At 36.7% G+C, this 26,128-nt stretch overlaps 2 protein-coding genes across 2 annotated transcripts; both read right to left on the bottom strand.

The window, feature by feature from the left end:
* Nucleotides 1-5,469: 5,469 nt before the first annotated feature.
* On the bottom strand, nt 5,470-11,417 carry LOC132106617 (adhesion G protein-coupled receptor F5-like). Its single transcript, XM_059512476.1, has 13 exons — nt 11,311-11,417; nt 10,997-11,061; nt 10,747-10,892; nt 10,365-10,556; nt 9,242-9,442; nt 8,954-9,094; nt 8,638-8,813; nt 8,374-8,544; nt 6,865-8,229; nt 6,548-6,589; nt 6,360-6,422; nt 6,169-6,232; nt 5,470-6,032 (listed from the first exon to the last, which is right to left on the bottom strand). The coding sequence occupies exons 1-13, from the start codon at nt 11,395-11,397 to the stop codon at nt 5,944-5,946; spliced, it is 2,802 nt and encodes a 933-aa protein (XP_059368459.1). The 5' UTR covers nt 11,398-11,417; the 3' UTR covers nt 5,470-5,943.
* A 2,617-nt stretch (nt 11,418-14,034) lies between these two features.
* On the bottom strand, nt 14,035-20,747 carry LOC132107399 (uncharacterized). The gene is made up of 4 exons (XM_059513616.1): nt 20,650-20,747; nt 16,336-16,482; nt 14,497-15,102; nt 14,035-14,093 (listed from the first exon to the last, which is right to left on the bottom strand). The coding sequence occupies exons 1-4, from the start codon at nt 20,708-20,710 to the stop codon at nt 14,035-14,037; spliced, it is 873 nt and encodes a 290-aa protein (XP_059369599.1). The 5' UTR covers nt 20,711-20,747.
* Nucleotides 20,748-26,128: the final 5,381 nt, after the last annotated feature.

The following is a 26,128-nucleotide window of genomic DNA, read 5'->3' as shown; positions in this document are numbered from 1 at the left end:
ACGTCTCAATGGTATTGAAGGAATAAACGTTTTGGATGGGCAAAAGGAGAAGTAGGAAACACTCCTCTCATCACAACGCTGTTGCAAACGAGATGGAACTTCCTTGTGAGTCTGTTATGGAGACCTGTTGCCTGGCCGATTTTCCTAGTCTGCCTGAAACACCCCAAAAAAATGATTCTCCGGCCAAAAAAAAGGAATCGAGTTGGTGCAAAACCTGATTTTGAGAACACTTCGGAAGTACTTGAAGCTATTCATGCACTTGGCTTGAAACTTGATCAAATGCACTTAAAGGTTTCGGCGATTGAGAAAACCACGGAGCTCACTTCGACCAAGGTGGACAGTTTAGCAACCTCTGTGCAAAAACTCATCGTCGAAGTTAACTCTCACGACGAACGGTTATCCCTGATGGAGAAAGAAATGCAAACTTTAAAGGACGAAAACGCGACTTTGAAGTCTAATATAGCAGAGGCTCAACGTTACACTCGACGATGGTCTCTCAAATTGCATGGCTTGAAGGAGGCTGATGGTGAAAATGTCAGACGGATAACTATTGATGCTCTTGCGAAGGTTGCTCCAGATGTTCAAGACCAGCTTGATCGGGTGGTGGACGTAGTTCACCGTGTTGGTCGCAAATCAGCGCCACCAAATAAGCGTCCCATTATCGCTCTCTTCTCGATGCGCCGTTACCGGGACGAGATTTGGAGGGCAGCCAAAAACTCCAGATATTTACTGGACAACGCGCTACGCATCTCTGAGTTGCTATCGCCTGAAGACAAAGCGGCAAGAGAAAAACTGTGGCCGAGGGTGAAGAAGGCTAGAGAGGAAGGCAAAAGGGCTATATTTCGTGGTCCACATGCATACATCGAGGGGAAAAGGATTGACACTAATGACTGATTGATTTCTGATTGAAAACCCATTAAAGGCATCTTCAAATTTTCTTACATGCCGGGCGAATTATTATTATTATTTTTTTTTCAAATAATTGTTTACTGCCTGTTGCATCTCCGGGGCTTCTAATTTAAATAGTACATTTCAGCTTCAAGACATTAGGTCTTGAAGCTTGGGAATTTGTGAATTACATTTTTCTTTCTTTTTTCTTTTTCTTGTTCTAGTTCTTTCGGAATGGACTTTAAGTTTAATTCTCTGAGCATAGCATCACTGAATGTAAGGGGCATTCGTGAAATTACGAAAGGCTTTATTTCTTTTTTTAAAACGGACAGATGCTGACATTATTTTTTGTCAAGAAACACATTCTACAGACTTGGATGAAAAATTTTGGAAATCTCAATGGGGAAAATCTATTTTTTTCAGTCACGGCACTTCGCATTCAGCGGGAGTTTTGGTTTTGATTAACCGATTTAAAGGAGACGTTCTGAACTCTGTGACGTGTGAAAACGGAAGATGGGTTATTTTGACTGTGAAATTAGACAATAGTATATTTATACTTTGTAATATTTATGGTCACAATTCCAATACGTTGAATAAGTCCTTATTTGCAAAGGTTTCTGATATTATTCAATGCAAACTTGATGCATTCCAAGCTTCATATGTTATATTTTCAGGCGACTTTAATGAATGCGTGGATAATCTGTGTGATAGATATCCACCTCGTTCTTCTCAACGTGATGCACAATCAAATTTAGCTTCTTTATGTGCCAATTTATCTCTTACTGATGCTTGGCGATTCTACAACCCTGAAATATCCGAATATACTTGGTCTAACAAAGACAAATCTTTGCAATCTAGAATTGATATGTTTTTTATTTCTACATCTGCTTTGCAATATGTCAAGGAAATCGATCAAAAGTATGCCCCTTTAACTGATCATAAGCTTATTTCTTTAACGCTTATAGGCACAAAAGAGAATTCTAGTCTTAGAGGGTACTGGAAATTTAATAATAATCTTCTTAAGGATGAATACTTTAATAATAGTGTTAAAAAAATTGCAAATGACATTTTGGGAGGTGTAAAGGCAGGATTTAAATGTAAATGGGAATTTTTTAAATATAACGTCAGAAAGATTGCAGTTAAACGTAGTAAAGAATTAAAAAAAATTAATAGACAAAATGAGATAGAGTTAATTAATAAATTAGGGATACTGGAACAGAAGCACAATCTTACTAAGGAGGAAGAAGCTGAACTGGTTGCAATTCAATCCCAGTTAGATTTGATCTATTTAGACCTGGCTAAAGGTGCTTTTATTCGTTCTAGGGCGAAATGGCTTGAAGAGGGAGAAAAAAATTCAAGTTATTTTTTCGCACTTGAGAAAAGAAATGTTAAAAGAAATGCTTTAACTGCTTTAAATATTAACGGGAATCATTGTATGGATCAGAAAACAATTTCTGACTTTGTTTACTCTTTTTATAAAGAACTATATGATTCCAAATTTGATTTATATAATTGTGAAGAATTCATTCAAATAGTCCATCAACATACTCCTATTATTGATAAAGATTTTCATGATTTTTGTGAATCCAATATAACTTCTTTTGAGATCAAAGATGCCCTGTTAAGAATGAAAAAAGGGAAAGCACCAGGTATAGATGGGTTGACAGTAGAATTTTACTTACATTTTTGGGAACTGATCAAAATACCTCTTTATAATATGTATAATGAATGTATTAACAGTGGTGAAATGACTAATACTATGAAACAAGGTATAATTTCATTAATTGCTAAACCGGATAAAGATCCAAATTTGATAGAAAATTGGAGACCAATATCTCTTCTAACAATTGATTATAAATTAATTACTTTAGTATTTGCTAACAGATTACGAGAAGGTTTAAATAAAATTATTAGTGAATGCCAATCAGGTTTTTTGAAAGGACGACATATAACTAACAATATTAGACTTGTGCTTGACCTTTTGGATTATGCTGAGAATGTTGATGAAGGAGCCGTTATTTTCTTTTTAGACTTTTATAAGGCATTCGATACAATTGAACATGAATTTTTATTTAAAACTATAACACTTTTTGGATTCGGAAATACATTTTTGAATGTAGTTAAAATGTTTTACAATGATATTAATAGTTCTGTTATACTTAATACTTCCACCTCTAAAAGATTTAACATTAACCGAGGAGTACGTCAAGGTTGTCCAATTTCCCCCTTTTTATTTTTGTTGGTTGTCGAGTTATTATCCATTGGTATTGCTAATAATAAACAAATTCAAGGTCTCCAAATTTTTGGTAAAGAAATTAAAATTCCACAATTGGCGGATGACACAACCTTATTTTTAAAGAGCTCATCTCTTATTCCTACTGCTATCTCTTTCATCAGCATTTTCTCTAAGGCTTCTGGCCTAATTCTAAATTTATCCAAATGTGAAATCCTTCCTTTACACAATTTAAATGATAAAGTTATAAGTGATATTCCAGTGAAATCCTCTGTCAAATACCTAGGAATTATTGCAACAAAGGATGTTACAGAAAGACAAAGCTTAAATTTCTCCTCTAGATTAAAAAAGACCAAAGCATTATTAAACTGTTGGTTACAACGTGATCTCTCTGTTTATGGTCGTGTCCTATTATGTAAAGCAGAAGGCTTATCTCGATTTGTCTATCCCGCCTTATCTTTATATGTTAAAGATTCTTATTCTAAAGATATCAATAATCTGTTTTATTCTTTTATTTGGAAAAACAAATCCCAAAGACTGAAGAAAAGGGTTCTTACTAACAAGAGAGCTGAAGGGGGTCTGGAAATACTCTATTTTGAAGATGTTAATAGAACTTTTAAAATCAATTGGATTAAAAAATGTTTGATTAATCGTTTCTCCCTTTGGAACCACATCCCACACAGTCTCTTTGACCAAATAGGTGGCTTAGAATTTCTGTTAACTTGTGACTTTAATATTTCTAAACTCCCTCTTAAATTGTCAAAATTCCACCAGCAAGTGCTTTTAGCATGGAAAATTTGCTACTCACACAATTTCTCTCCTCACACTGCCTACATATGGAATAATATCAATATAACTAGTGCCAATAGATCTTTATTTTTAAGGAATTGGTTTAACAGGGATATTAATCATCTGATTAATATGTTTGATAATTTTGGAAATCTTTTAACTTATGAACAATTTATGCGAATCCACAATTTCCCTGTGCATTTTAAGGAATTTAATTTGGTCATTAAAGCTATTCCTCCTACTCTTGTACATCTGGTTAAAAGTCATATTCATTACAACTCTATAGTAAGGACAAAACCAAAATTAATTTTAAACAGTCTTGAACTGATTGGTAAAAAATGCAATAACAAGCATATTTACAGTATTTTCCAAAAACAAAATAAAATAACACCTAGAGGAAAATGTTTCTGGAACTCTATTATTGATAATATTAATTGGAAGACTGCTTGGTTAATCCCATTTAAATATTGTATTAATAACAAAACTAAAGAAATACATTTTAAAATTTTGCATACCATCTACCCTGTTAAATCAATAATTTCAAGATACTCTGATATTGATGATTTATGTTCTTTTTGTAAAAATGAGAAAGAGGTGTTAACACATTTGTTTTTTTGATTGTAAAATTTCCCAAAAGTTTTGGAAGGAATTGGCAGATTTCATTTTTTCTCTTGTAAAGGATAAATACTATTTTTCTTTAAAGGATATTATTATGTACTATGAAAATAATGTAAACAAAGGTCTTGAATACATTGTTAATTTATTCATATTGCTGGCGAAATTCTATATACACAAACAAAAATGTTTAAACTCATCCCCTATATTTAACGTATTTTTAATTGAATTTGATTGTTTTATATCTTCATTGAAATTGATAAAAAACAAAAAGTCATTAACATGTTTAAAATATTATGAAATTTTCTTTAGATCCCCTGTAACTAATTAATGTCATTTTATATTACACTGAATGTCCTATGTTATGCTCTGTACTATGTATGTTATTTGTTCTGTGTTCAATAAAAAAAAAAAAAAAAAAAAAAAAAAAAAAAAATAGTCCCTATGAGCCATTTTTGTAGGCAACTGCCAAAATCTCAGTTTGAACTAAACTTTCAGCAGCATGACTTTGCATATATTTCTCAAGCTATGAAAATGAATAAAATACTAAAGAACTACCTTGCCATGCTTAGTTAGTTAGTATTATTTAAAGTTTAAGGTTATTGCAGCACAAAAAAAATCAATTACTTTTTGTTTTAGCAGCACAACCTGAAATGCCTCAAAAACAACACATAATCAAACACCACAAATTGGAAATAAAATAAAGAATAAAAGAAAGTTCACTTCTTTTAGCTTTGCTTTTGGGCACAAAATGTTCCCTATTTTGACAAAGTGAATAAGTAGGTGCTGGAGCTATAAACAAGAAACTGTGCAATGAATTGTAAGGCAGCCTCATTACGCCTTTCGCTTAATGGAGAGAATAAGTTAGGATACCTATTATCTGACAGCAACTTTTTTGTACCCTCTTTAACAGAGAGACCTTTAGGCAGTCCACCTCACACTGGGCTTGCTTCCTCAATATCTGGCCATATATAAATGTAAAGTCAAGTATATTTGCATTAAAACATTGGATGGGAGATCCACTCTCTGTAGTTGGACATGATTACTACTATCAAATAAATGTAAAATAAAAAGGCTTTTCATTTTTGGTGAAGCTTTAAAACTATTATTATATTTATTTATTTATTTATTTAAATAATCAGCACAGAACAGTATGACAAAAGGCAAATACTTTTTTTTTTCCAGAAATTTATGCAATCATGCCTACTGCACCATCATATTAAACATATTCTTGATTAAATATTAGATCTGTTGATTGTAAGAAATTATTATTAATATATCAGAACATAGAAATACTTCATCCCAGAAATCAGTAACTGATAATACAGTTTACATATACTAGCAAGGTAGAAAACTTGTTTGGAAAAGGCTGTTTAAAATTTAAGAAAGTAGACTATAGTTTTAATGAAGTTAGCTGATTATGCATTCACAAAAGTATCTGTGCCACTGGAGTTGTGTGAAGATGTAGCTGCTGAGAAAGCACTGGCTTCAGAAACGTTGTACACATCTGCAAATAGATATTCACACATTATTTAAAATATTGGCCTTTTATCAATAATGTTGATCTACTAAAGCTATTTTGACTAAATAGAAGTCTGTCAAAATATGTAAGCAATAGTATATATTTAAATAGGAAGACTTACTTCTTCTCCGCATCCTTTGAAATAAACTCTGTATGCCTGAAGATGACGGTCCTGCACTAGTACTCTGTAATTTAAAGATTTAAGATATCAGCTGTAAACTGAGCACATCTATCATCTGGTAACATAACTGAAAGAGTAAAAGCCAAATGTAAGATCTCATGGATCATATGCATAGTTTTGCTGTCACTTACCCTGGTTTGGTTAGAGCTGGTAAGGTTCCTTAGTGACAGTCTTCCTGCCAGAGCCTCACGGATCTGCAACCATGTATGACAAAATGAGTTAAAGCACTGAAGAAGTGCTGAATGACTCTAAATCCATTTTAATAAAATTATTCTGACAATTGTTTTCATAATATAAGAGGACAAAAATCAATTTATACCTTGCTGTCTAAAAGCGTTCCAAACACCAAAATAAAGAACCCCTGCACAAGTGAAATACATACATGAGGAAAATGTTATGAGTAAAATACTAGTTGGTGTTCAACTTTTAATAACAACAAAGGAAGTAACTTATTGTGCATGATAATATGTTGTAAGGTTTTATAATGTATTGTTACAATGATAGTTATTATATCATAATTATTGCATTATTTGCATTACAATTACTGCACTTAAATAAAGCACACAAAATATAAACATGACAAAGTCAAAATAAAAAGTGAAGTAGTAAGTAAAGTAAAGTAAAGTAAAGTAGTACCTGCAGTGAATTGAGGAGTGCAAACACCACATGAATGCCTAATTCCTGTGACACCATGGTTCCAATTCCAAATCCCCATGTAAGACCAAAAATAGGAGTCAAAATGGCCACACATCTGGCAATGACCACCAGGGCATGTTTCTCATCTGGTTGAGTTGTGGCACCAACTCCTCTCCTCAACATCTTATACAGAACCACAATCAAAACCACGAGGTTTATGGCTACAATAGTGAGAGCTGGAACCACAAATGCCAGAAGGGCCTTTGATTCTAACCAGTTCAGCCAGCATGCATTTCTTTTGGAAACATAATTTTGAGGTCCAGCTGTTGATGCAACTGTAATGGCCGCTATGAGCAAAGGTGCACCATAACCAACTATGAAGGCAATGGCCATCATTTTAGCCCTTGACATTTGAGACAAGACCATGACTGTACGGTAAAAGAGCAACAGTGCTGACATTAACATCCAGAAGAAAAGAGCCAGGTAAAAGAAATGCATGAAGAAAACCACTGGACTGCAGCGACCCACTGAGGTTGGCTGCTCACTTTCTGCGACTGCGGCTCCAATGATAAAACAGACGTTTGCTATCAGCAGAGACACGGCAATGTTGACTATGGAGACATGTCGCATGTAGGATGTGTCATTTCTTGTCATTGACCTCCACACAATAGTCTCAATAATCAGGCATATAATCAAACTGGCCATCGAAATAGCTACGCCAATGTAAGTTATATAGGCTAAGGCTGTGTTATCAATGGAAAACGGTGACATTAGGATTGAAAAAGAGGTTGTGTGGTTGCATTCACATTTAATCTTGCCAGTTCCGTTCCCTTCACTTTTATAGGACTTTGCTTTACATCCAGTGGAATCCCATGCATCGAGATAAAAGTTCCAAAAGACACACTGAGGATTTCCCAACGACTGATTAGTAATGTCAAACGCAAAAGATATGTTGTTAATCGTTTTGTTGTCAACTTTTACCACAACCACATCTCCATTGATGCGCACATCTGATTTGCTACTGCCGTTCTTACTAGTATCTCGAGTAGGTAGGATACTGTCAAGAGTTGTGAAGACTATGATGGTTATAGGAGTGGATACAGGAATCTCTGGTATCTGGATCTCAGTAGTTGAGTTTGGCAGGCTCGATATTCCATTATAAAAGGTGCTGTTTGTTACAGTTCTATTCAACTCAATAGATGTTGCATTAATCCTAAAATTGGCATTTGTGAGACGGTTACTTATATCCTCAATAGCTTTCAGAAGTGCTGTGCTGGTGTTATCTGTCCTGTTGTTATTGTTTAAATTCTTCCAGGTTTCAACGGCAGATGTCGAAACAAGGATATCCACTGTTTTAAGGAAATTCTGGAAATGACACAGAACACAATGTTTAGCAGAAACTATTTTTCATCAGATGGGAAAAGATAATGAACAAATATTTTATCTTGATAAAGTTTTGATAAGCCACAATTTAACTATGCATATAGACACACACTGTATTGTACATACCTCCATCACCGGCTGATTGATGATAATGTTTTGTGAAACACCAGAAACTTTCACAAGTATTCCAACAATGGTTTGGACAGTCACAGCAGACTGTGTTATCACTTGTGTATTATTCTCTGTAGCAGTACTCAGCTGAGCCACAAATACTGGTATGTCCTGCACCACCAAGACCTAAGTTACAAAGTAGAGAAGAAATGTGAATATCAGGAATATTTTAAATGGATGGTTGATTATGTATTTTTATAAACAGATGATGGTAATTACCGCAGCATCCTTTTCAAGGTTTTTGATAACTTGAAGTATACAGTTTGTCTCTTCAGGCACCCATATACCTGATCTACATCTATATTTTATTGTGCCTTCCTTGCCTTTTTCACAGAGTCCTGTCAAAGTATCACCTTCCTGTCCAGCCCCAAGTGTTCCATCTTTACAGCTGAACACTAGAGTAAATATTTGATTGAGTTTCAGAAAAATATTAAAAACTATTTATTCTCTTTTAGACAGCTGAAACAAACAAATAAACAACAAAAAAAAAACACGTGGCAACATTAAAGGATAAAAAAAAGTAAATAAGATTTACCTGCGTCGACTTTATTAACAATAACACTTTTACTGCTGTAGGTGAAACCTTGAAGCACTGGGTTCTTGAGTCGACATGTAAAGGTTTTACTCCCACAATTTCCAGTTTTGATTGTATGTCTTAATGTGATGCATTTGTCCTCTGATTGCATGAAACAAGTACAGTAAATACAAATAATTAAAAACATATTAAAACATGGTGAATTGATCAAAGCAATTCACTGCAACTGAAAACTCCAGTTAGTAAATTTTATAAGAATATATTGCCAGTCAGTATGTACAGTACAACCTGAAGTCACTACTTCATCAGAGGTTATCTGGGTCAACTCCACACTGTACGTCTCTTCACAGCATTTCAGTGAAACAATCTGGTCAACACACTGAAACTTTCTTACATTTTCACCCACTATGATATTGGGAAGTGGTTCAATAACTATATCTTGCCATTGAATGTAAGGTATTGTCCTGTCTATGATACATGCATATCGACCTGCAAGAAAAAAAATATATTAATAATAGCAAACATACTAAAAAAATTTTTACTGGCCAGGCCACACTTTTCCATAAAAATTAAGTGAATGTAATCCAAAATGTCACAATAGAGACTATTACATTTTAATCAAAGTAGTCCCAATGACTTGTGTACTATGTTCTAAAATTCCTACCTCATTTAATTGAAGTCTTTACATTTTGTTCTGCTCATCACACAAAGCTTAATTTATTTGATGCAACAAAATTTCCTTATCTCTTTTCTCTTTTTATTTTAATCACATGGCACATGCTGAGATTAATTTTTTTAATTAAAAAATTATTTGTAGCATTAGCCAAAAATACATTATATGGTTAAAAATAATTGATTTTTATTTTATGCCAAAAATCATTAGGATATTAAGTAAAGATCATGGTTCATGTAGATATTTTGTATAATTCCTACTATAAATATATCAAAACTTTGTTTAGTAATATGCATGGCTAAGAACTTCATTTGGACAAATGTAAGGCGATTTTTACAATATTTAAATTTTTTTGCACCCTCAGATTCCAGATTTTCAATAGTATCCCAGCCAAATATTGTCACATCCTTACAAACCATACATCAATGGAAAGTTTATTTATTCAGCTTTCAGATGATGTATAAATCCCAATTTCGAAAAATTTACCCTTAAAAAAAATAAAATAAAAAAATAAAAAAGGAATAAAAAATAAATAAACTAATCAACATTACACTGAGTAACCAAACAGATTTAATCAAATATGAATGAAGTAATGCTAATTATATATACAATACACAATGAATATGAATAAGGTTGACACATAGCTTTGCGTATTTACCAAATAACTTTACTCTTGACCTTACATGGACAGTCGACATGTAAGATGTCATTGATAGGACAAAGATATTTTTGGCTCACCTTTGTCATTCTCATTGACTTTGTTCACAGTGAGAGTGGTATTGTCATCTGAAATGACGTATTTAACTTTGTTTAGTGCAGGATCTTGGTCATTCACTGTCCATCTCATTGTACCTGAGTCTAGGCGTTCACATTTCAGCATCATATTTTGCTCTGGATACCAATTTTTTGCAGTGGACAAGTTCTTTTGTTCTGAAAGTAAAGTTCACAAACCTTATTATACCTTGTTTATATTTAACATGGCTTTGCTGGTCCTTTCAACATTTTTACAAGAAATACAAACCAGTATTTTTTTAAGCAACAGACTGTAATCAATCGTTAATAATAATAATAATAAAATTAAGAACAAATGTTTTTAAGATTAGATACTGACTACCCTTACCACTTTGAGCAAAAGCATTCGGAGCTACAGTGATTCCTTGATCTTTGAGAACACTGATGAGCTGTGTGTTTGCTTCTGCATATGCAGGGCTGTTGGGGCTGCTGTCTGTTGATTCAATTTGATAGTCTGCTATAATGCTACCAGGCCTATGGAGCAACACATAAACCACAACAACGAGTTCACACTGTTTGAACACAAGAGGAAAATTAAAATGGACCTTTGGAGTGAATGTTTAGATTGTAGACCTTACCTGAAACGAATGACTTTTATTGAACCTTTTCTGTAGGCAAGCACATTTTTGTACATTTTTTCAATCTGTACAAAGTAACAAATATAAATTAGGGAGTTTATCATACTTTACCAAAATTTCATTTTCAAGACTCTATGGCAAGAACCAAATATACTGAAGACATTTTCAGTAAAATAAACATATTTTCCAAAAAAAAAAAATACTGAAAAGGTACAATCGGTATTAAAAACCATATTTATCATTTGAACAGTATTTTTTTTAAGTTAAGCATAAACAATCAATACTTTTCATTAACAAAATATGAAACTACTTACTGCTGACTCAATTATGCTGGCAAGGAGTTTGAACTTCTCATTATTTGGGTTGTTGAGACTGGTATCAAAAACGTCATCGATTTTCATTGAGATTTGAATAACTGTAAATCCCCCCCACCCCATGAAACAAACAAACAAAACAAGTACATTTATTCATTTTTTTTTAATTCTTCTGCCATATTTATGAGCAACAAGTGGTGCAAGGTAGATACGAAAAAGGTTTTTTTGCATTTATGTTTGTATTTATTATATTATTGTATTATATTAATAATTCACTGCCATTATTTTGCTTTGCTTATGTTCATTAATATGTTGGAATGGAAAAGAATGTATGGAAAAGTCATATGACTGTAATGGTTTTATAGAACAATTTATAATAATACAGCATATGAATAATAATTCAATATAAAATATTTAAGACTTGCTGTACATACTTGCTGTTGCAAGTTTATAATATTTCAGCAAAATAAAATAAATAAATAAATTATAAACCTTGTATTCCTTCTTAACTATGACTTTTATAAATTATAAAATTATAAGTGCGTTAATAGAGCAGACTGAACAGAAAAGTTTTTAAAATACAATTGTTAGGCTCTTGTTTGAGCCTCCTCTGAGCCTCCTCTTCCTCTCAGCTGTTCTTGAGCCTGTTGCTCCCCTCCCTTGGGGTTGCTGTGCTGAGATCACAGTTCCTAATTATTTCAACAGAGCTCTGTGCCTACTAGGTTGTTGGGCTCTTGTGGGCCTCCTGCGCGTAACTCCCCACACCTGAGGGCCTTCGTGCCGACTACGACAATTAGGAGCATGACACCGGAGATTCCCAGAGCTACTATTGGTATGTAGGCTCCTCTTTGTGACCCTCGCTAACTGCCTTTGGCGCTGAGTGTTGTCAGGCCTCCTCTTGGTTTAGAGAGTTGTTATGCTAAGGCCTCCACTCTTAAGAGCTCAAACTAGGATTGAGTGTGTAAGTTTCCTCTCATTTAAGAGAGTCATTCTGCTGAGGCCTTCGCTCACCTGAGCTCTAGCTACTGTAAACTTGTAATCAAGTGTTCGGCCCTCTGTGGGGCCAACTTGTTAGACATTCTTGTTGAGTAGGTTTGGCCTCCTCTCACTTGAGAGAGTCATTCTTGAGGCCTCCGCTCATCAGAGCTAGCTAGATAGTGTAATCAAGTGTTCGGCCTCTCGAGGCCGCCTTGATAAACTGCTACAAGGACTGAGCGTTGTTAGGCTTCCTCTTATTAAGAGGGTTATTCTGCTGAAACCTCCGCTCCCCAGAGCTCCGCCTAGGCAGTAAAAGGAGTGTAGGTTCTTTTATTTTGAGCCTTGGTAACTGCCTCTGCCGTTGAGTGTAGCTAGGTCTCCTCTCAGTTTAGAGAGTCGTTATGCTGAGACCTCCACTCTTAGAGCTCCAGGCTTTGGCGGGTGCAAAAATGACTACTCCCTCCTGAAAGTTACTAAATAAACTTTTCTGGTGTAAAGGTAAGGCAAGTTTTGATCAACAGAGAAGTAGAGTATTTTGAACCAAAACTGTTAAAGATAGGTAATTTCTTTACAATTAAAAGTGTTATATAGCCCACTGAATCATACTCAGACTTAATTTGAGAGAGAACTGTCAGGAGATTTATTTCTTAGCATAAAAGAGGACAATGGTACAAGAGGAATACCAAATTATTGTTTAAGGTGTTAAAATATAGCAAAAGTAACATAGAAATTAAAAAACAATGGGCTTCTGAAAAGGCCCTTGAAATAATTAGGTCTTCACTTTAAAGGGATAGTTCGCCCAAAAATGAAAATTAGCCATATAGACATGAGTGGGTGTTTTTGTTCAAAAGTCCAAAAGCAGTCAAATAAAGTGCTTCCATCCATATTAAAATGTGCCTCACATGGCTCCAGGAGAAGAATAAAGGCCTGTGGCAAATCTGCAGCAAAATGCTGTAGCAAATCATTTTTTTTTTATAAAAAACCATAAAAAAAAAAATCCATATTTAAATCTATATAAACAGTTTTGTGTTTGTGTAACTTCTGCTAACTGTTGTACACATGTTCACAAGAGACTGCCTTTTCATTGGAGGGTGTAGGATGCAAAAACCAAAGTTTGTTTAGAGGAGCAAAGGAAGCAATGTCTCTTTACTTTACCAAAAGAAAACCCCTCCCCTTGGCTTATATCAAAATCCTCCGACATTTTATACTTCTAATTTGTGACCTGCGTTTTGTTTTGATCTCTCTCCAATGTACATTGTCACTAATTACCGGCACATGTGCTATGCATACGTCCTTCCCCTGGAACGTCTGCAATTTTGACAGTTAGCAGAAGCGAAAGGTGTTCTTACAAAAACACATTAATTCGCTACAGGAGGCCTTTTTACACCCTCCAGAGCTGTGTAAGGCATGTTTTAATATGGATGGCATTTATTTGACTGCATTTGCACTGTTGAACAAAAACACCCACCCATGCCATTATAAAGCTTGGAAGAGCAAGGACAAATTGTATTATAACTCCGATTGGATCCATCTGAAAACGTAAATATGGACTAATTTTCATTTTTGGCCTCTCGCTTTATGTTGTCATCGGATTTACACACCACTGTGTGATGTAATACAAAAACCTGAAACAGAGGATGCAACCCTCTCCTTACTCCCTGCATGGTTGGTCGTTGTAAACATGACAATTAAGATATTCATTTTCCCAAGGTGAAAATCCTTCAGTGGACATGTATTTCATCAATCTTAACACTCTTGAGCAGCTGTAGGGGATTCTGTAGAGATGAGCTGAGCAACACTCCCCACTAAAGACCAGGGCATTTAAGGAGGTCATCCTCCAGGAGTTTAACAGTACACTAAGTGCCAAGAAGGTTCAGAGCAGTGTACAGAGTTATGGAGGACATGTACTAGAATATTACAATTTGTTTAATTAAATCTGTACTTCTTATTTCTGCAATCGCTCATTTAAACAAAATTGACTAAATTACTTGTTTAACAGATTTTAATGGCATATATTTCTCAGTTTTTATTATGAATATGTCAAATAAATTTAAATTTTAACATTTATTCTATGAATTATATTAGCGATCATTAAGAAAATACATATTTTATATTTAATCAGAGGAGGTGTACTCATTTTTGCTGTGCACTGTATTGTCCTCCTAAATAAATACATTATGTGGTATATAATTTTTTAACAGTACATACCTGTTATGATGGGAACTTTTTTTGTAGTAGTAGTAGTGGTTGTTGTAGTAGGTGTTGCAGCTGTAGTGGTTGTTGTATTAGGTGTTGCAGCTGTAATAATTGTTGTATTAGGTGTTGCAGCTTTAGTGGTTGTTGTAGTAGGTGTTGCAGCTGTAATGATTGTTGTATTAGGTGTTGCAGCTGTAGTGGTTGTTGTAGTAGGTGTTGCAGCTGTAATGATTGTTGTATTAGGTGTTGCAGCTGTAGTGGTTGTTGTAGTAGGTGTTGCAGCTGTAGTGGTTGTTGTAGTAGGTGTTGCAGCTGTAATGATTGTCATATTAGGTGTCGCAGCTGTAGTGGTTGTTGTATTAGGTGTTGCAGCTGTAATGATTGTTATATTAGGTGTTGCAGCTGTAACGATTGTTGTATTAGGTGTTGCAGTTGTAACGATTGTTGTAGTAGGTGTTGCAGCTGTAACGATTGTTGTATTAGGTGTTGCAGTTGTAGAGGCTGTTGTATTAGGTGTTGCAGCTGTAATGATTGTTGTATTAGGTGTTGCAGATGTAATGATTGTTGTATTAGGTGTTGCAGCCGTAGTGGTTGTGGTAGTTGGTGTTGGTGGTTCTGCTGGCAATGAAAACAAAAACGATCAAATCAATCAAAACAAAAAAGAAAAGAATATTGTTTCATATGAACACTTAACATTAGTATCACAATGGCAGATGGATGAACAGACATTCATCTAGCAGAAAACCCAAATGATAAAAAAAAAAAAAACTTTTTTTTTTTTGATGTATGGAAACACCAAAAATTAAAAAAATATCTGATATTTCTCAACATTATTTTATACAAGAAACAGGCAGAAAAAGAGGGTCATAGTTGTATCTATTATAGTTTTTTTTCTGCAAATGGTAACAATAAATCCATTAATATCTCTATTATATAAATACTTGAAGTGTATGATGTTAACTGTAAAATGTATTACATAATTGCAATTTTTATTACATTTATTACATAAATGTTATTACATATTACATTAAGTTACACAAGTTAATACTGAATTAAGTATTTCTCTGACTGGCATGTGTTTTAAAAACATGCACTGCTCCCCTTGACAAAAACATACTCCACACAGCAGAGTAGGGAGTTCTGTTATTTAAGCATGCTAAATACGATACGGAAAAAAAATACAGTACAAAGAAATTTTTTCTATTTTTTGTTTACAAGCTCTAAAGCAGCCTTAGTGTTTATGTAATGTATGTTACATTTACATAAACCGATGATTTATGTGATGCAAAACAAAACAAGATAATATTAGGGCAAAGGCAAAGTTTCAGGTAAGTCTGTCTGAAGTTTGTGTTATTAACTTGATTAAAACTGCAAATCAATGCAAAGATGGTCAAAAAGGAGAATGTAACCAACCCTGTTTTTAATGGTTACTGGTCATTAGTATTTTATTTGGCTCTACATAAAAATAAACACTTGTAAAGCTTTTTCATGATAAAACACATACAGTTAAATTAAAAACAATTAATGGAAAAATGTGAAATTTTGAAAATAATGTGCATCTTTAAGCATCAAACCTTAATAGACTTAATACTAACATTTACATTTTTGAGCAACACTTCAGATTTTGTTTTCGAAAACACATACTGGTAATGTTATTGCTGACACTGAATTAACCAAAAGCAAAAACAAACCTCTCACGCTACTATTTCTTTGTCATGACTTGGCTCCTATAAGCATTAGCTTTAACTCATTCTTTGCATTTCATTTTTACAATAGAGTGCTTCATTTACAAAAACGAAATCCACAATCACATGAACACACAGTAAACACAAATCTGAATAAAATATCTACCTGTACATGTGTTATCGTTGCTGATGGGGAGACTTGAGTTTGATGCAGTAAATCCATCCAGACATGAGCAATTGTAACTTCCCTTTTCATTTGTGCAGTTGGCATTTGGACCACATACAGATGAACTGAACAGACATTCATCTATATCTATAGGGAAGATCAACAAGAACAAGATTATTACAATAAGCAACGGTCTAATTTAATGAAATTATAACAGTAGGACTCCGGCCCGGAGACTGATGGTGAGTCAAAACATTTATGAATATCTAATATAAAATAATTGATAGTGAAAGGTTACTGCCGACAGAAGACTAAGGGGCCGTTCACATATCGTGTCTTTTGCGCGCTCAAGTTCGTTATTTCAAATGTGGGCGCGCGGTATGGAATGGAAGCGACGCGAACGCGGTGCGACGCGCTCGTTTTTTCCAGGCTGCATCGACCTAAAAACATCTCAACCTTTCAGAATGCCGCAAGGGCACCAGCTTAATCAGCTTAATCCTTTCCCGTAACAACGTTGAATGCTCCGCCAAGATGAAGGAACAGCTGGTCATAGTTGTATATGGATGGCCATTTTTAAATTAATTTAGTAGCAGAGCTACTGCAAGTGATTTTTAGTGCTGCAAATCCATTTATCCATTACTGAAATTTCCGAATTTTCTTGCACAGCGCCATTCTCTTGGTCGGCGTTACGTCACAAATCATGTGACCTGCATAGCAACAAGCCGCCAACGTGTTTGAAAGGTAAAACAAACCGAAGGCAATCAAGGCAAAGCCCGAGGAAAATCAAAAAGGTATCTATTCACAGAAGTTTTGTTGTGGATTATGTCAGTTATGGATACTAACGGACTACTTTGTATTAATGATGAATGATATCTGTGTATGCGAATGTATGTCGGTGGTGAGAAGTGAAGTGAATGTAATAAAACACTCATGTAAAGCGCTTTGTGACTAACGTTAGCTAACGTCACATGTATGTGAAAGGCGCTAGCAGCTATACAAATACAGATCTTCTTTCTTCTATTACAGAATGTCTTATCAATATAGAGAGGTGGAAAGTAACGAATTACATTTACTCGCGTTACTGTAATTGAGTAGCTTTTTTGTGTACTAATACTTTTTAAAGTAATTTTTTTAATCTGTAATTTTACTTTTACTTAAGTATATTTTGATTGAAGTATTGTACTTCGCTACATTTTAAAACACATTAATTACTGAGTAAAAAAAAACAAAAAATAAAAAAAATAAATCGCTCCCTGGAAACTACGGCAGTAAATAATGAGCAGGAGGGCAAACTGGCGCTAAAATCACAAGAAAGATGCAGACGGACAAAACAGGCGTTAGTGGTGCAGACACCGCTGAAAACGAAACCCCGTCATATTCTGAAGTTGAACTCGAAGGAAATGAAGTGAACCCCTGGCCATATGTATGCTCTATTATGCAGTGTAAGCTGTACTTGCCTAGGAAGACCAAACTAGCAGCTTATAAAATCTCGACAAGACATCAACCCTTCGCAAGAATGTAGAGGTAAGCTAAATAATTGCATCGCTGCATTGGTGGTTAAAATGAAGCTTTGACATTTTAGCAAGAGGTTTTGCACAAATTAGCCAAAAAGACAGTGGTGAGGAGTGTGCTATTTTTGTTTTAATGATGTGCACGCGCATTTATAGTGCGTTCTTTCACTGTGTGATTCAGTCTCCTAAAATGCATTTAGAATGATCACAAAATTGAAGATATAGGGGCAGAAAATTCACATATTTATATAATTTCATATATTAAATCAAAATCACACAAAGAATGCCATCTTTTCCTCCAAAAATCATCATGAATATATACATACATATATATAACAGTTCAGTAAACAAGTTAATTAAGAGACTTGGGTTTTAGACATTATATTGCCTTTTTTAGCTCTATTTCTACAACAGAAAATAATTCCAAACACAGCCACCAAAGCACAGTTTTGCGTCTCTGAGCAACGTGACAGTGTTTCGTTCCTGAATGAATCAACCGTTTAAATGATTCGGTTCAGTCGCAATGACTCACTTATTAACAGTGACTTGCTGACACATACTGGCCATTTTAATTTCACATTTAAAGTATCTTTTGATTTTTTTTAAATAATTAATTTCTTATCATTTCAAATGAGAATTCAACATTTTATGTCTTGTATTTCAAAACATTATTCATGCATTTGTAACTGCAGGTTAAATGCATTCTTGTCCTGCACTAAACAGTGTAATACATCTAAATGCCACTTCCAATGAATCTTCTGCATTTCCTCTGCATTAAAAGATGAGTTTGTTGATACTGATTTGCCTGGTAACAGCCCAAATGTTTTATTATTCTAAATAACTGATTTCTTTAATTAAAAACAACTAGTTTGAGATTAATAGATCTATCCCAGGGCTGTCAAACTCAGTTCCTGGAGGGCCATAGCCCTGCAGAGTTTAGTTCTAACCCTGCTCCAGCACACATATCATGACATGTAGTTTTCAAATAAACCTAAATGATTAGATTAGCTGGATCAGGTGTGTTTAATTAGGGTTATATCTAAACTGTGCAGGACTGTGGCCCTCCAGGAACTGAGTTTGATACTCTTGGCCTGTCCCATTTTGACTCCCTCCCACTGTTAAAATGTAACTAAGTAATTTTTACTCTGAGTAAATTTTAAATGAGCTACTTTTTACTTTTACTTGAGTTGATTTTTAGACTGGTACTTTTACTTGTACTTAAGTAAAATTTCATTAATGTAATGGTACTTTTACTTGAGTAGAATATTTTTGTACTCTTTCCACCTCTGTCAATATATAGAAAGTCTACTTGCGCCTGCATTGACCAGGTACCACAGAAAGCTGTCACTTGTAGGTTTAACGTTACAATCTTGTCCCTATCGACATCCAGCTGAGTCCTGGGAGAACAACCCAAAGGCATGGCCCAGGCTCGAGTATCCAGACATATACAATTACCTCATCAAATCCCCTGGTATGAACACCATGTGTACATACCATGTGTCCTACACTTGCAGTCATGTTTAAATACCCATCAAGCATCGATTACATTAACTGTTCATTTAGAAAAAAAAAAAAGATGTTTATTCAAAAGCACTGTGTTACACAATGGCTGTAATGAGCTCAGTCTGTTAGTGGCACAGCTTTTACAGTGTCAGTGAGGGACACAGTTTTTTCAAAAAAGCAAAAGTAGACTAACTGCAGAAACGTATCTTATTCCCCACACAACTAGTGCATTTCATTGTTGCTTATCAGTGTAGAGCTGCCGACCATTATGCATAGCAATGTCATAACATAGCAACAGAAAATTGAGTGGCCATCTCTGCAGTGGTATTATTTTGTTATTCTTTGATTTGCCCCTCAATTTGTCCATTCATTTGAGATTACATTTCTATTTAGATTTAAAGTAAAATGGTATGTGCATACCCTCTATTCACACTTTTTGCAGTAACCAGGCATCAGATTCAATTTTAATGAATCTAGTGTCTAATGACAACAGCTAGACTTTAACATTTGTAATGAGAAATTGTTTCTTAGACATAGTATAAGTTGTGAAATACTAAAAGGGTATGTAAAGGTCAACTCATTCTTTGATATCTTTCAACAGAATGCTTCATTTACCAAAATAATAATCACATCAATAAAAGTCTAGCTAATTATTCATGGTTAAAGCACACACAGATCTAAATGTAAAATGTACCTCTACAAGTGTTATTGATGCTGATTTTGAGGCTTGAATTTGTTCCAGTGAATCCATCCAGACATGAGCAATTGTAACTTCCCTTTTCATTTGTGCAGTTGGCTTTTGGACCACATACAGAAGGACTGAAAAGACATTCATTTATATCTGTAAGGAAGAACACAATACTTTTACAATAAATTATTTAAAAATAGTTTAATTTCATGGAATTATAACAGAGGGAGTCTGGCCAACACACACTGGTGAGTCTCAGTTGACAGAAGATTAAGGCAATACATACAATTTATTTGATGATTGTTTGTGTTTAATGCCATGTCAGCTTCTTTGGCTACTTTTATGGCGAGAAAATATTTGGATGAATTTGATCATGTTTTTACAATTTATTTGTGCTAAAAACTGTATTTGGTTTAACTCTGTTAAATATCTATTCAAAATAATTAACTCAATAAAAATTATCTCACAAAGTTAAAACCAGCACAATCTAATAAAACATGGTTCAAGGATAAAGGGTTTTGGCAGAGAGAACATGTTGGAGGGAATTATCTTATTATTCAAACAGTAATAGTAAAACAGTAAGAGCTTCAGAGATTCTGTTGACAATCATACCTTCACATGTGTTATTGCTGTTTATAGGGAAGTTTGGATCTGTTACATTATATCCACTCATGCACGAACAATTGTGACTCCCAACAGTGTTGTTACAGATTGAGTTTGGACCACAGATGTCTGGTATCTCAACACATTCATTCACATCTACATTAAAAGAAAGTTACAGGGAAAAGAACAGTCTGTGTCACTCATATGTGAAGGTCAAGTCATTCTTTGACATCTTTACAATAGTATACGTCATTTATAAAAATGAAATCCAAAGTAAAAATCACAACAACAAGCTCTAGTTAATTATTCATGTTTAAAGTACGCACAAATCAAAATCAAAATATACCTGCTTACAGTGTATCACTTATGCTTGTCATGGAAGTGAGTGAAAAACATTCATACGTCATCAGTAGCAACATCATTGGAATGAATAGCAACAACAAATTGGAACTAAGAAAGATCAACTTTTTTTTATGCAAAATACCAGAAATCCAAGATTTTGGATTTAACAATAAATACATGTTTTGCCTCTCATTCCTCAGTTTCTTTGTCATGTATTTGTACTATGAGCAATATCTGTCAGTCTTACCTTTGCATGTGTTATTGCTGTTTATAGGGAGGTTCGGATCTGTTATATTATATCCACTCATGCACGAACAATTGTGACTCCCAACAGTGTTGTTACAGATTGAGTTTGGACCACAGATGTCTGGTATCTCAACACATTCATTCACATCTACATTAAAAGAAAGTTACAGGGAAAAGAACAGTCTGTGTCACTCATATGTGAAGGTCAAGTCATTCTTTGACTTCTTTACAATAGTATACGTCATTTATAAAAATGAAATCCAAAGTAAAAATCACAACAACAAGCTCTAGTTAATTATTAATGTTTAAAGTACACACAAATCAAAATCAAAATCTACCTGCTTACAGTGTATCACTTATGCTTGTCATGGAAGTGAGTGAAAAACATTCATACGTCATCAGTAGCAACATCATTGGAATGAATAGCAACAACAAATTGGAACTAAGAAAGATCAACTTTTTTTTATGCAAAATATCAGAAATCCAAGATTTTGGATTTAACAATAAATACATGTTTTGCCTCTCATTCCTCAGTTTCTTTGTCATGTATTTGTACTATGAGCAATATCTGTCAGTCTTACCTTTGCATGTGTTATTGCTGTTTATAGGGAGGTTCAGAACTGTTATATTATATCCACTCATGCACGAACAATTGTGACTCCCAACAGTGTTGTTACAGATTGAGTTTGGACCACAGACATCTGGTATCTCAACACATTCATCCAAATCTAGATTAAAAGGAAGTTACAGGAAAAATAACAGTTTGTGTCACCCATATAAAATCAGCTCATTCTTTAAAATCTTCACTATAGAATGCTTTAGTCAAATATTTTAATGCAAAGTAAAAATCACAATAATAAAGTCTAGCTAATTATTCATGGTGAAAGTACACACAGATCTAAATGTAAAATGTACCTCTACATGGGTTTTTGATGCTGATGGGGAGACTTGAGTTTTTTGCAGCGAATCCATCCAGACATGAGCAATTGTAACTTCCCTTTTCATTTGTGCAGTTGGCATTTGGACCACATACAGATGGACTGAACAGACATTCAATTATATCTGTATGGAAGAACACAATATTTTTAAAGATAAGCAATTATTTAACAACAGTATAATTTAATGGAATTATTACAGTAGGACTCCGGCCTGCATACTAATGGTGAATCAAAACATAAATTAATATCTATTATAAAATAATTGACAGTGAACGGTTACAGTTGACGGAGGATTAAGGTAAATCAAACAGTAAAACAGTAAGAGCTTCAGAGATTCAGCTGTCAATCATACCTTCACATGTATTATTGCTGTTTATAGGGAGGTTTGGATCTGTTACATTATATCCACTCATGCACGAACAATTGTGACTCCCAACAGTGTTGTTACAGATTGAGTTTGGACCACAGATGTCTGGTATCTCAACACATTCATTCACATCTACATTAAAAGAAAGTTACAGGGAAAAGAACAGTCTGCGTCACTCATATGTGAAGGTCAAATCATTCTTTGACTTCTTTACAATAGTATACGTTATTTACAAAAATGAAATCCAAAGTAAAAATCAAAACAACAAGCTCTAGTTAATTATTAATGTTTAAAGTATGCACAAATCAAAATCAAAATCTACCTGCTTACAGTGTATCACTTATGCTTGTCATGGAAGTGAGTGAAAAACACTCATACGTCATCAGTAGCAACATCATTGGAATGAATAGCAACAATAATTTGAAACTAAGAAAGATCAACTTTATTTAACGCAAAAGACCAGAAATCCAAGATTTTGGATTTAACAAGAAATCGTACTCGGTTACTAACGTAACCTCGGTTCCCTGAGATGAGGGAACGAGTACTGCGTAAGCTAGCTTACGCTATGGGAAAAGGTCCCCTTTTCTCGAGAATATGAAGCCAAAAATTATCCTTAATTTTTAAATAATGTAAAACGCAGTGCTGCAGCACAGCAGATCCAAGCGAAGCGGCTCGCGCGCTTATTGGCTGTGCTGCGGCAACTGCAGCAACCTATGGTGAGGCGGCGGAGAGTAACGAACCAATGGGGGCGCTTCGCGCCCATTGGACGTCAGAGTGCGCCAAAATAGGCGTGGCTGGAACTATATAAGCCACCGCTTCACCATAGGGATCAGGTTTTAAATCGACTGAAGCGATCACCCGGTCCGAGCACATAGCACGGCAGGTTACGCAGTACTCGTTCCCTCATCTCAGGGAACCGAGGTTACGTTAGTAACCGAGTACGTTCCCTTTCGAGAGTACTCTCGTACTGCGTAAGCTAGCTTACGCTATGGGAACACAATGTAAAACGCCGTGCGTGCTCGGGAACTTCGACCTGTCACAGCCCAAGGCGAGAGCTCGGGGCTTTATAGCAGGAGAAATCCCAGTCCCAACAGCCAACCTTAGTGAGCTTTATATAGGGAACGAAAAAAGGGGGACGTGATAAGGCTTAGCACGTCTATATAGAAAGTACCCTGGCCTGCAGGGCAGGGACTTGCAGATTATAGAATCTAATAAATGTGGACGGAGAGGCCCAGCCTGCCGCCGCACAGATATCATCCAGTGGTATCCCGCAGGACCACGCCCATGACGAGGCCATACCTCGGGTGGAATGGGCTCTGATGCCGAACGGGCAGTGAAGGCCCTTAGATTTGTAAGCCAGCGAGATAGTGTCTACTATCCATCGCGATAGGCTTTGCTTCGTGGTGGCGAGACCTCGGGTGCGCCCACCAAAGCATATGAAGAGCTGGTCCGACCTCCTGAATAAGGCGGAGCGCGCAATATAGGTTTTAAGAGCCCTGACGGGGCAGATGAAGCTCGCGTTGCTTTCGTCGCTTTGCGAGGAAAGGGCTGACAGCGAGATGACCTGCGCTCTGAACGGTGTTGAGAGCACCTTGGGGACATAGCCGTGTCTTGGTCTGAGAATGACTCTGGAGTCATTAGGCCCAAACTCGAGACAGTCAGCGCTTACAGATAGCGCATGTAAATCCCCCACTCGCTTGACTGAGGCCAGAGCCAGTAGAAAAGCGGTTTTGAACGAAAGAAGCTTCATATCGACAGACTGAAGTGGTTCAAAAGGGGGGCCCTTTAAGGCCTCTAGGTCCGTAGACAGGTCCCAGGAAGGGATTGAAGGGGGTCGGGGAGGGTTCATCCGACGAGCTCCCTTAAGGAAACGAATGACCAGTTCGTTTTTTCCCAGTGATAGGCCGGCCACCGGAGCATGAGAAGCTGCAATGGCTGCCACATACACTTTGAGCGTAGACGGGGATCTGCCCGCATCTAAACGCTCCTGTAGGAAGGAGAGTATCTCCGACACGTCACATAAGTGAGGGTCTAGGTTCCGTGTCCCGCACCAGGTGGAGAACACTGACCATTTCTGCGCGTATAGGCGCCTGGTTGAGGGCGCTCTGGCTTCCGTAATGGTCTTTAACACTCCCTCAGGGAGGTTCCCGGGTACCCGTTGAGGGGCCATACATGAAGGGCCCAAAGTTCGGGGTGGGGATGCCAGAGCGCGCCCTTCAGCTGCGTGAGGAGATCTTTCCGCAGCGGTATTGGCCATGGGGCTGTACTGGACAGCTGCATCAGCTCGGAGAACCAAGGTTGGGTCGTCCAGAGTGGGGCTACTAGCAGCATAGCACATCTGCTCTTCCTGACCCGATCGATGACCTGCGGCAGCATCGCGACCGGTGGGAAGGCATAAAGCGGGCGTCTGGGCCAATCGAGGGCCAGCGCGTCCCTGCTCTTTGAAAAATATATTGGGCAATGAGCGTTGTCTTCTGAGGCGAAGAGGTCGACCTCTGCCCTGCCGAAGATGCTCCACAGCAACTGAACTGTCTGTGGGTGAAGAGACCACTCCCCAGGGGGAACATTCGCCCTGGAAAGCATGTCCGGGCCCCGGTTCAGGATGCCAGGTACATGCGCTGCCTTTAGCGAGCGCAGATTGCAATGTGCCCATGTCAGAAGACGCTCGGTCAGGGTGTGCAAGGTTTCTGACCTGACACCACCCTGGCGATTTATGTAGGCCACCACTGACATGCTGTCTGATCTGACTAGAACGTGATGGCCCTTTAAAAATGGGAGGAAAGCTTTCAGGGATAGTTCGACCGCTATCATCTCCAGACAGTTTATGTGTAACAGTCGCTCCGGGCTCGACCAGAGGCCGGAGGCAGACCTGCCCTCGTACAGGGCGCCCCAACCGAGGTTGGATGCATCTGTTGAGACTACTTTCCATTTCGAGACAGCGCCCGTGCTTACGCCTAACTGATACCAGTTGGCTATTTTCCAAGGGGCCAGAGCTGCGATGCAGCCGTGGGTCACCCTGATGCGCGCGCGGTCGGAAATCCAGGCGCGCGCTGGAACACGGTCTCTCAGCCAGCGCTGTAGTGGGCGCATGCGCAGCAGGCCCAGTTTGAGAACCGCAGAGGCTGATGCCATCAGACCTAGCATTTCCTGAAATCGTTTGAGCGGGTAAAGAGACCCGGCTTTGAACGACACGGCTAAATGCTGAATAGTGAGAGCGCGCTGTGACGTCAGACGCGCTGTACATGTCACAGAGTCTATGTCTATCCCCAAAAAGGAAATCCTCTGGCTGGGAGACAGAGCGCTCTTGACAGTGTTGATCGTGAGACCCAGGCATTCTAAATGGCTGAGGATCCAGGATCTGTGTGTCGTCAGTAGTTCCTCGGAATGGGCTAAGACTAGCCAGTCGTCGAGGTAGTTCAATACTCGCACTCCCCGCATTCTCAGGGGTGCGAGAGCGGCATCCATGCACCGCGTAAACGTACGGGGCGCTACGGAGAGGCCGAATGGAAGAACCATGTACTGATAAGTCTGCCCCTCGAAGGCGAATCTCAAGAATGGCCTGTGATGGGGTGCTATTTGAATGTGAAAGTAAGCG

The sequence above is a fragment of the Carassius carassius genome, chromosome 27 (assembly GCF_963082965.1).
Source record: "Carassius carassius chromosome 27, fCarCar2.1, whole genome shotgun sequence".
NCBI classification, from domain to species: Eukaryota; Metazoa; Chordata; class Actinopteri; order Cypriniformes; family Cyprinidae; genus Carassius; species Carassius carassius.
Note: the sequence above shows the minus strand (reverse complement) of the source record. Positions and strands in the feature narration are given on the sequence as shown.